This window comes from Teleopsis dalmanni, unplaced genomic scaffold, assembly GCF_002237135.1.
Source record: "Teleopsis dalmanni isolate 2A unplaced genomic scaffold, ASM223713v2 unscaffolded_contig_0369, whole genome shotgun sequence".
Taxonomy (NCBI): Eukaryota; Metazoa; Arthropoda; class Insecta; order Diptera; family Diopsidae; genus Teleopsis; species Teleopsis dalmanni.
The window spans coordinates 1-11370 of NW_024031751.1; the positions used below are offsets into that span (position 1 = coordinate 1).

At 30.8% G+C, this 11370-nt stretch overlaps 6 protein-coding genes across 6 annotated transcripts; 4 read left to right on the plus strand and 2 right to left on the minus strand.

Annotated features, from left to right (window-relative positions):
• Window positions 1-185: 185 nt before the first annotated feature.
• Window positions 186-686, plus strand: LOC119663404 (histone H3). Its single transcript, XM_038073008.1, has one exon. It carries the CDS (start codon window positions 249-251, stop codon window positions 657-659), a length of 411 nt encoding a protein of 136 aa, XP_037928936.1. The 5' UTR covers window positions 186-248; the 3' UTR covers window positions 660-686.
• A 1109-nt stretch (window positions 687-1795) lies between these two features.
• LOC119663405 (histone H2B) lies at window positions 1796-2230 on the minus strand. Its single transcript, XM_038073009.1, has one exon. The coding sequence runs from the start codon at window positions 2213-2215 to the stop codon at window positions 1844-1846; it is 372 nt and encodes a 123-aa protein (XP_037928937.1). The 5' UTR covers window positions 2216-2230; the 3' UTR covers window positions 1796-1843.
• A 181-nt stretch (window positions 2231-2411) lies between these two features.
• LOC119663406 (histone H2A) lies at window positions 2412-2786 on the plus strand. The gene has a single exon (XM_038073010.1). It carries the CDS (start codon window positions 2412-2414, stop codon window positions 2784-2786), a length of 375 nt encoding a protein of 124 aa, XP_037928938.1.
• Window positions 2787-6013: 3227 nt separating this feature from the next.
• Window positions 6014-7273, plus strand: LOC119663407 (histone H1-like). Its single transcript, XM_038073011.1, has 2 exons — window positions 6014-6440; window positions 7242-7273. The coding sequence occupies exons 1-2, from the start codon at window positions 6014-6016 to the stop codon at window positions 7271-7273; spliced, it is 459 nt and encodes a 152-aa protein (XP_037928939.1).
• A 924-nt stretch (window positions 7274-8197) lies between these two features.
• LOC119663408 (histone H4) lies at window positions 8198-8509 on the minus strand. The gene has a single exon (XM_038073012.1). The coding sequence runs from the start codon at window positions 8507-8509 to the stop codon at window positions 8198-8200; it is 312 nt and encodes a 103-aa protein (XP_037928940.1).
• A 242-nt stretch (window positions 8510-8751) lies between these two features.
• Window positions 8752-9252, plus strand: LOC119663403 (histone H3). Its single transcript, XM_038073007.1, has one exon. It carries the CDS (start codon window positions 8815-8817, stop codon window positions 9223-9225), a length of 411 nt encoding a protein of 136 aa, XP_037928935.1. The 5' UTR covers window positions 8752-8814; the 3' UTR covers window positions 9226-9252.
• Window positions 9253-11370: the final 2118 nt, after the last annotated feature.

Genomic DNA, 11370 nt, shown 5'->3' on the forward strand with positions numbered 1-11370 from the left:
AAATGAAGTGACGACGGATGATTGACGACTATTTATAGAAAACATAAGCACTATGAAAGATATGAAAAAGATTGAGTAAAACAAAACAAAACAAAAGAAAACAAAATAAAAAGAATAAGCAATATGAGAAACAATGAATGTTAAAACATGTGAATAGTTGAAACAGAACATCCAGGTATGATGAGAAAATTGAGCTATTCAATTGCGCTATTTTTTAAAATACCATATTGTAACATATCTCATAAATTATGGCTCGTACAAAACAAACTGCTCGTAAATCGACTGGTGGTAAGGCACCACGAAAACAATTGGCTACCAAAGCCGCACGTAAAAGTGCACCAGCTACTGGAGGTGTGAAAAAACCACATCGTTATCGTCCAGGAACTGTAGCTTTACGTGAAATTCGTCGCTACCAAAAGAGTACTGAGCTCTTGATTCGCAAATTGCCATTCCAGCGTTTGGTCCGTGAAATTGCACAAGATTTCAAAACTGATTTACGTTTCCAGAGTTCTGCTGTAATGGCTCTTCAAGAAGCTAGCGAAGCATACTTAGTGGGTCTTTTTGAAGATACTAACTTATGCGCAATTCATGCCAAACGCGTTACAATTATGCCAAAAGATATTCAATTGGCTAGACGTATTCGTGGAGAACGTGCTTAAGATTGGAAGCAATATAATTTTATAAATATACAAAAATCGGTCCTTTTCAGGACCAAAATTATATAAAGAAAAGAGATAAATAAATGACATGACTTATCCAGGGTTTGAAATTGCTTAACTATTTTCAATTGCTTATTTTTGACTACGAAAATAAAATAAGCAAAATGTAAATGCAATTGTTGCATAGTAAGTTTATTCAAAGAAAAGAGATAATGATAAATTATATCATATAGATGTAGTATAGACATTGCTATTAGAAGTAGCATAACATATATTAATATGTATAATGTTAGCATCATATGTATACTATTATTAGTATCATATAGTGTATCATTAGACATAGAATGTTTCACGTCATAACATTTAATTGAATCAATATATTTTATTTTTCTTTTGCTGTAAGCAGAAAGCATCAGAAGCCATAATGTAAGACTTGAACTTACTAAAAGAACGCTTAAGGAATGAGTTGTAAAAGAGCTTATCTATCCCATGAAATTGTATGGTATCATAGAATGAATGACAAGGAACAAATACTATATTTATGTTTTCAAATTTAAAGCACGAATGTAAATATAGAATATATCAATTTAAAAGCGATGATAGTACTAAGACTGATGATAAGGATTAAGACTCGTTAATTCAAGAGTTAACTCTATTTAGCAGGTTATATTATCCATGATTAAAAAACTGTAAGATCCTCAAAACCGACAGAAATTAATTTGTTGATTGAATCATTTATTCACTAACAACCAAACGATAGCTGATAATTCATGAAGAGACTGTCAAAGTTTTTTTTTATTTTTTTCTTCTATCAGTAGCCTTTTAAAAGAAATATCAAAAACAAAATATATATCATATTTATATTATTATTATGTTGAGGCTAGTTGAGTCAGTGCACTTGAGCACTTTTACTTTCTATTAACTACGAGGTTTCTTCTTAACCCCTCTTTACGCCTTGTCTGGATTATTGTTTATAACTTTATCAGATCTGCATACCTCCCCGAGGAGCTTGTAACCATTCTGAGATTCAATAACGCGGTGTTGATAAGCCTGTCAGTTTTCGTAAATAATTTCAGGGCTCTATACATATTTATAATATAGATAAATTATCAACTCAATTGAATATTTTTGTGGCCCTGAAAAGGGCCTTTTGAATAAGTGGTGTTTGTTTGATATAACGCAATTTACTTGGAACTAGTATACTTAGTGACAGCTTTTGTTCCTTCACTAACTGCGTGCTTAGCCAGTTCACCGGGAAGTAAAAGACGAACAGCAGTTTGAATCTCCCGACTAGTAATGGTGGAGCGCTTATTGTAGTGTGCTAAGCGCGAAGCCTCAGCAGCAATACGTTCGAATATGTCATTCACGAAGCTGTTCATGATGCTCATGGCTTTCGATGATATACCAGTATCGGGGTGGACCTGCTTTAACACTTTATAAATGTAGATAGCATAGCTCTCCTTCCTCCTGCGCTTCTTCTTCTTATCGTTTTTGGTTATATTTTTCTGAGCCTTTCCATCTTTTTTGGCTGCTTTTCCGCTAGTTTTTGGTGGCATGATTTCTGATTTTAAATTTTAATCGTCGATTTGGAGCAATTTCCGTTTCTATATAAACATTTTTCAAACGAAAGTTTAAAGCAATTTTTTATTTTAAATTGCGTTTAGAAAAAGTATATGAGATAATTTGTCGGCATCATTAAAAAAAATAGATCCAATTTTTATAAATCTCAACTACTAGAAACTCAACTCAACTATGTCTGGTCGTGGTAAAGGTGGTAAAGTTAAAGGCAAGGCAAAGTCACGATCAAATCGTGCTGGATTACAATTTCCAGTTGGTCGTATTCATCGATTATTGCGTAAAGGCAATTATGCTGAACGCGTTGGTGCAGGTGCTCCAGTCTACTTAGCTGCCGTTATGGAATATTTGGCTGCTGAAGTTCTTGAATTGGCTGGCAATGCAGCACGCGATAATAAGAAGACAAGAATCATTCCTCGTCATTTACAGTTGGCCATACGTAATGATGAAGAATTGAACAAATTATTGTCTGGTGTTACAATTGCACAAGGTGGTGTACTACCAAACATTCAGGCTGTACTTTTGCCAAAGAAAACAGAAAAGAAGGCTTAAATTATTTTATTTTATTTATTAAAATACGAATACATATACGTGGAGAATTAACTATCAATTAATCCGTCCTTTTCAGGACGACAAAATTTATTTTATTAAAGAAAATGTATTTCATTAAATCAATTGATATAAATATTGTACATACTATCATACCTACCCTACTAACTTACACAAGCCATACTTTAAAACACTTAACAATCAATCATTTCTTGCCTCGCCCTTCTGTTCCGTTACATTCCTGGAAGACCTTCATGAAATCGAAATCTTCGAAAATTGTAAATCAGCCTACATAACAGATAAAATACATAGCATTGTTAGTGTATAACTTAACACTGCGTTTTGCTACATAGTAATAATTTTTTTTTTTGTTTTTGGGCAGCAGGTATCAACCAGTTTTTATACATACGAGTATGTATGCGTTCCAATTGACTTCCTAGAAATCAGGTTCGCTGTGCCACTATTTTTTAAGAATGCAAGTTTATTATTCAGGGTTAGATAATTGAAGTGTTACCTATTCAAGCGATCACATTATTTTTTATTGATTCAAATTACAAAAATTTGTGAAAATAATTAAAATTTCACAATCCATTCACTCTAGCTTGATGTGGCCACCTTTTGTCTTGACTATGGCTGTGATCTTCCAGTATTTTGGCCTATTCCTGAATAAAAGCTTTCTTCAGCGTATCGAAACTGGCTTATTTTTTAGTTCTCAACTTGCTCTCCAAATTGGCCCAGCGTAGCAACTCCTTTGCTCATTCGAGTCTAACTTTTTGTTGCTTTGGTGCAAGATCTTTTGCCTTGGAACTTTTAAAGCTTTACCTTGAGCTTATTTTGGAAAATGCGTCAGATGCTTCGTTCAGATATTATCGGTTCTTTGGCCATTTGATTAGTACTACGACGTGGATTTCGTTTAAGTCGAGCCTTCACTTTCCGAACCATTTTAGGCAATGTTGCTGTTTTTTTTTCGTCCACCACTATAGCATTTGGTGACTCTGCCTGAGCTATTATAACGATTTAAGGTACGATACACAAACATTTTATTCACATTGAGATATTTGAGCTCAAGCACAATAGCTAGTTGTAATTTTCCAACCAAATATAATGCAATCACACTTATTTTTTAATTCCATTTCGAATAATATTAGTTCTATAAAACTTAGACGCAAATGCTTGTGGTAATTTGTAAACAATATAAATAGCTGTCATTCATATGAATTTGACGTAGTTGGCAATATCAGTTTGACAAACATATCTCTGTGTAATTTGTAACACTTCAATCGCCTAACCCTTTATATTATTAAGAATTTTTTAATATTTATCATAGATTCGCGTATCAGTAAATAGATACATAAATCTTCGCAGGTAGTATAATCTAAGTTACAATAATATTAATATTATATTTGTTACTAATAAAAATGTACAAAACAAATAACGTTGCCAGGTCAATAGCATAAAGTTTCATAATTACCTTTTTGAAATCAAGAAATTAATAATTTTGTGCCAAATATTTGTATTTATTATTAAATAAATGTGATACAATTATTAAAAAACATTAATATTCATAATATAAAGAAGGAAACATATAAAAAATAATTATTTTTCTTTTAAAAGTTTTAAAATTTATTTATTTATTTACTAAACATCTTATAAAATTTTCAAAATGGTAACACCTAATTTATCTCATTAGAAATTCTGGTATGTACCAACAATCGCTGCCATACCGACATAATTGACTATTTCCCCTAAATATACTCGAACTCGCACACGGCCTAAATGTTTACTATTATTATCATAGTTACTATTTCAATATTTTGGTATTGTAATATTTATTATTATAGATAAATTATTTAAAGGTAGAGTTTTTAAAATTTGTATCTGAATTAGTTTTATAAAATATTCTATATTTTATAAAAGATTTATGGCAGTAGATGGAAAACATCCGAAGCCACTGTGTGAGTCTTGAACCTACTAAAACTAGCTCTTAGGAATGACTATGGAAGATTGCAGCCGCAAGTTTATATATATACTTCAGTATCTATTTAAATGTTATCCATATCCATGTTAGTTTATAAAAAAATTCATCTTAAATTTTAACATTTTATGTCGTATATCACTCCTTATAAAAATGTTAGAATACGCACATCTAATTTTAATTTTATTTTAATTATAAAGTAATAAAAAGAACATTTTTTTTAAATATACATATTTAATAAAATACTTATAATAGTCAAAGTTAAATGATTAAATTATAATTATAAAAGAAAAAGTAAAATGATTTCATTCTTATATATTTTTAATCATGTATGTAGATATAATTTTTTTTTATGAATTCTATTAAGTAGGATACGTACAGTTGTTATATTCGAATGATATTGAAAACTATAAATTTAATTGCTGATATGTTATTAATAACGTTTATATATAATAATTTTTCACATGATTAAAAATTATTTAAAACTTGTAATAAAATTTTAAAAATAATACGTATAGAAAATCTTAAAACATATTTTAAAGTAAACGAATTCAATGTAACATGTTAACATTATGGATGGATATCTAATCTCAAATAGACACTATTTGATATAATTAAAAGTGATAATCTTATATTCTAATTAAAATACAATATATTTATTTATAATTATTTCTATTAGTGCTTTGAAATTTTAAACTTTTATATAAATTGAGTTAATATTTCAAAATAGGATAAAACATAAGCATTCAAAATGTTAAAACTGACGTTTTTATGCATCTCATGTTTTATTAAATTTGCATTTATAAATATATGAAATATATAAAACCATATATATAATTTAACAGAGAATTGAATAAACTATTTAATAAATAATTTAATATATAAATTATACAAAAGATAACTTTAAAATATTCTAATTTATTAACAAGTTCAACTATAGATTTACAAAATTTAAAGTTTAAACCAATTTTTATATATTTTATATAATTATAATTAGTATAAAAATGAATGTAATAAAATATTCAATATCTTCTTTACTTAATTTGATTTAAATAATTGTGTTTAATTTACTTGGTCTATTTAAAATTAATAATAAATGTTGAAAAATTTTTTCAAACTCAGTAGAAATATGTATTAATGAACAATTTTTATAAATGCGCTCTTCTCGGCGCTTCGTACAAAGTGAGCTAAGCTACCATAAAAATGCGAAAAAATATTCATAAGTAAGAATATTACGGAATATTAAAAAGCAAATATGTCTGAAGCTGTTGCCGTTGCAAATACAGATTCTCCAAAGGAGGTAACTGCCGTTCCTGAAAAGAAAGTTGCTGTTAAAAAGGCAACAAAAGTAAAAAAACCTTCTGCAGCTCCATCAACACAACAAATGGTTGATGCATCTATCAAGAACTTGAAGGAACGCAGCGGATCTTCATTGTTGGCAATTAAAAAGTATATAAGTGCCACATATAAATGTGATGCCCAGAAATTGGCTCCATTTATTAAAAAATATTTGAAAACTGCTGTAGCTAATGGCAAATTGATACAAACAAAAGGAAAAGGTGCATCTGGTTCATTTAAATTATCAGCTGCTGCTGCTAAGTCTCCTAAATCGTCTGTCGAGGGTAAGAAAAAGAAGGTGCCATCAGGTGTTACGAAGAAGAAGGTTACTGCATCATCTGCAGGTACTAAAAAGTCAAAGGCAAAGGTATCTGGAGAGAAAAAACCTAAAAAATCTGCGGCAGCTAAGAAGAGTGTTGAAAAGAAAAAAACTGAGAAAGCTAAAGTTAAAAGTGTTAAAAAGATTGGATCTGTTAAGGCTAAGCCAGCTAAACCAAAGTCTACTTCTACAAAAGCTAAAGCGGCCGCAAAACCTAAAAAAACTGCCGTTAAAAAAACATCAGTCAAGAAAACTGCTGCAAAAAAATAATTTTAAAAATCAAACTTTAAATTCATCAAAACAGCCCTTTTTAGGGCTACAAAATATGTGTAAAAAGAAGATAAGAAGATTCATTATTTATTTATTTATTTATTTATTTTATAAAATGTTTTAGTATATGGTATACCTATTGCGTTTATTAATGACCGGTCACTAAAGATTGAATAATCACCTATCGAAGTTAGGAATTCAATCCAACTCAGACTGCAGATACTGTAGAGAAGAGAGAAACTGTATACCATGTGCTTGGGTAGTGTCCACTGATGCACAAACGGAATAAACACCTAGGAGGGTATTTCATGGATCATAAATATTCAAGACTAGGACTTTATATTGTCTTTCATTAAAGAAAACGGACTTGGAGAAACATTCTAACCCGAGTAATGGGCACAATATACCTTGTCATAGTGCACGATCATTTCTTTTAATAATACCTCATGAATAATATGAAGAGATTCTTTTATTCTGTAATGCGCTATAAATTTAATCTCTAATAAGCAAACAAAAATTCTTTATGCATTTAAAAAAATTATATTCTCTTATTTAGACATTATGTGCAATACTTCACATCATTCTTAAGTTAATAAATATTTATCTTATTCTATTATATTTAATATCCAATTATTTATTTATTATAGTAATGACCATAAAATATTATATATCAAAATATGTCATTTATTTGATGAAATACTCACTTGTATATATTTTATTCACTTAATTTCATTTTTAAATTCTATTTTAAATAAATAAAAATAGTGGTTTATGCTAATTTTATTTATTATTATATAATGCTTCTAATTACACTTGTTAATTTATAACTAACACACCACACTCGGTACTCACTTGCAAGACGCTGCAAATTACTTAAAGATAATTTTAAAATATTCTAATTTATTTCAATAACAAGTTCTTTTATTTCTTTTCTTTATATAATATTGTCATAATTCACTTAATTCATATACGAATTTTTTTCACTTTCATTTTCCCCGCAATCATTTTGCTTGTTGAACACTTGGATTTGGATTAAGATTAAGAGTCAGATTCAGTGTGAGATTTGAATTCACTAAAACCACCTCTTAGGAATGAATGGAGAAAATTTTCACACCATTGTGTGGAAACTTCAAACTGCAATATCTAACAGTCCGCAAATTACTTATATACGTCAGTTCTATTTATCTTATTCTATAAAAAAATTGAATGAGAATTATAATTAAGCCCGTAAGAAGCTAGTCCACATATATACTGCTAATGTAACAAAGAAATTGAGAATTATAATAATAAATATTTTGGACTCTGTTAAACTGATCATTTTAATTATCAATTATACTCGACAGACATCAATCGACCAAGCTAATAATAAATTTTATTTTTTTTATAATATTAGAAAAATACCAACACATATATATGTAAATTTATCTCTTTAAGTGTAAGATTATTTGGGTCCTGAAAAGGACCATTGGGCAATATATTATTGCATTATTAAATCAATAATTGATTATTTGCTTAACCTCCAAAACCGTATAAGGTACGGCCTTGTCTCTTTAAAGCATATACGACATCCATGGCTGTAACAGTCTTCCTTTTGGCATGTTCTGTGTATGTAACAGCATCACGGATCACATTTTCCAAAAATACTTTCAATACTCCACGAGTTTCTTCATAAATCAAACCAGAAATACGCTTAACTCCGCCTCGGCGAGCTAAACGTCTGATAGCTGGTTTCGTAATACCTTGGATGTTATCACGAAGAACTTTGCGGTGACGCTTAGCACCACCTTTTCCTAATCCTTTGCCACCTTTACCACGACCTGTCATTTTGTATTTAAATTTTTATAGATATGGTAGAACCGTTCGAATTCAAATTCAAACAATAAATGAAGTGACGACGGATGATTGACGACTATTTATAGAAAACATAAGCACTATGAAAGATATGAAAAAGATTGAGTAAAACAAAACAAAACAAAAGAAAACAAAATAAAAAGAATAAGCAATATGAGAAACAATGAATGTTAAAACATGTGAATAGTTGAAACAGAACATCCAGGTATGATGAGAAAATTGAGCTATTCAATTGCGCTATTTTTTAAAATACCATATTGTAACATATCTCATAAATTATGGCTCGTACAAAGCAAACTGCTCGTAAATCGACTGGTGGTAAGGCACCACGAAAACAATTGGCTACCAAAGCCGCACGTAAAAGTGCACCAGCTACTGGAGGTGTGAAAAAACCACATCGTTATCGTCCAGGAACTGTAGCTTTACGTGAAATTCGTCGCTACCAAAAGAGTACTGAGCTCTTGATTCGCAAATTGCCATTCCAGCGTTTGGTCCGTGAAATTGCACAAGATTTCAAAACTGATTTACGTTTCCAGAGTTCTGCTGTAATGGCTCTTCAAGAAGCTAGCGAAGCATACTTAGTGGGTCTTTTTGAAGATACTAACTTATGCGCAATTCATGCCAAACGCGTTACAATTATGCCAAAAGATATTCAATTGGCTAGACGTATTCGTGGAGAACGTGCTTAAGATTGGAAGCAATATAATTTTATAAATATACAAAAATCGGTCCTTTTCAGGACCAAAATTATATAAAGAAAAGAGATAAATAAATGACATGACTTATCCAGGGTTTGAAATTGCTTAACTATTTTCAATTGCTTATTTTTGACTACGAAAATAAAATAAGCAAAATGTAAATGCAATTGTTGCATAGTAAGTTTATTCAAAGAAAAGAGATAATGATAAATTATATCATATAGATGTAGTATAGACATTGCTATTAGAAGTAGCATAACATATATTAATATGTATAATATTAGCATCATATGTATACTATTATTAGTATCATATAGTGTATCATTAGACATAGAATGTTTCACGTCATAACATTTAATTGAATCAATATATTTTATTTTTCTTTTGCTGTAAGCAGAAAGCATCAGAAGCCATAATGTAAGACTTGAACTTACTAAAAGAACGCTTAAGGAATGAGTTGTAAAAGAGCTTATCTATCCCATGAAATTGTATGGTATCATAGAATGAATGACAAGGAACAAATACTATATTTATGTTTTCAAATTTAAAGCACGAATGTAAATATAGAATATATCAATTTAAAAGCGATGATAGTACTAAGACTGATGATAAGGATTAAGACTCGTTAATTCAAGAGTTAACTCTATTTAGCAGGTTATATTATCCATGATTAAAAAACTGTAAGATCCTCAAAACCGACAGAAATTAATTTGTTGATTGAATCATTTATTCACTAACAACCAAACGATAGCTGATAATTCATGAAGAGACTGTCAAAGTTTTTTTTTATTTTTTTCTTCTATCAGTAGCCTTTTAAAAGAAATATCAAAAACAAAATATATATCATATTTATATTATTATTATGTTGAGGCTAGTTGAGTCAGTGCACTTGAGCACTTTTACTTTCTATTAACTACGAGGTTTCTTCTTAACCCCTCTTTACGCCTTGTCTGGATTATTGTTTATAACTTTATCAGATCTGCATACCTCCCCGAGGAGCTTGTAACCATTCTGAGATTCAATAACGCGGTGTTGATAAGCCTGTCAGTTTTCGTAAATAATTTCAGGGCTCTATACATATTTATAATATAGATAAATTATCAACTCAATTGAATATTTTTGTGGCCCTGAAAAGGGCCTTTTGAATAAGTGGTGTTTGTTTGATATAACGCAATTTACTTGGAACTAGTATACTTAGTGACAGCTTTTGTTCCTTCACTAACTGCGTGCTTAGCCAGTTCACCGGGAAGTAAAAGACGAACAGCAGTTTGAATCTCCCGACTAGTAATGGTGGAGCGCTTATTGTAGTGTGCTAAGCGCGAAGCCTCAGCAGCAATACGTTCGAATATGTCATTCACGAAGCTGTTCATGATGCTCATGGCTTTCGATGATATACCAGTATCGGGGTGGACTTGCTTTAACACTTTATAAATGTAGATAGCATAGCTCTCCTTCCTCCTGCGCTTCTTCTTCTTATCGTTTTTGGTTATATTTTTCTGAGCCTTTCCATCTTTTTTGGCTGCTTTTCCGCTAGTTTTTGGTGGCATGATTTCTGATTTTAAATTTTAATCGTCGATTTTTTTTTTTTTTTTTTTTTTTTTTGCAGTAGGTGGAAGCATCGAAAGCCGCCGTGTGGGACTTGAACCCACTAAACCACCTCTTAGGAATGGATGTGGAAGATTGCAGCCGCGTTCAGCGAATGCAACCCCCATTCCAGTGAACGAAAGTAGAAGGAGAGCAGAAGGGCTTAGTATTTAGCAAGCTAAATTTATCAAAGCCGAAAATAGACTAATAACTTAAGAAGGATGGAAATATCGATGAAGGAGATGGGTTTACGCAAGATTGCGAGGGGGGTCTAATTATGTATATACTCTACAATCAGGATCAAAAAAACCACGATTGTAAAGCGGAATAAGTGGAGCTCGGATGAGCTCTTCCTCAAGATAGTGCGCAAGGAATTGTGGAGGCTTATACCTCATAATCTCAAGTAAAACTGTTGGGAGGGGATCTACTTGTAGAACGTCAGGTGGGTTTCGGCCGCGAGTAAAGTAACGCCTAGCTAGTGAAAGAAGGTATTCATCAATCCGCGTAATTCTAGCGGAGTTAAAGAGGAGAGAGTTAGGATGGTGTTTGCCA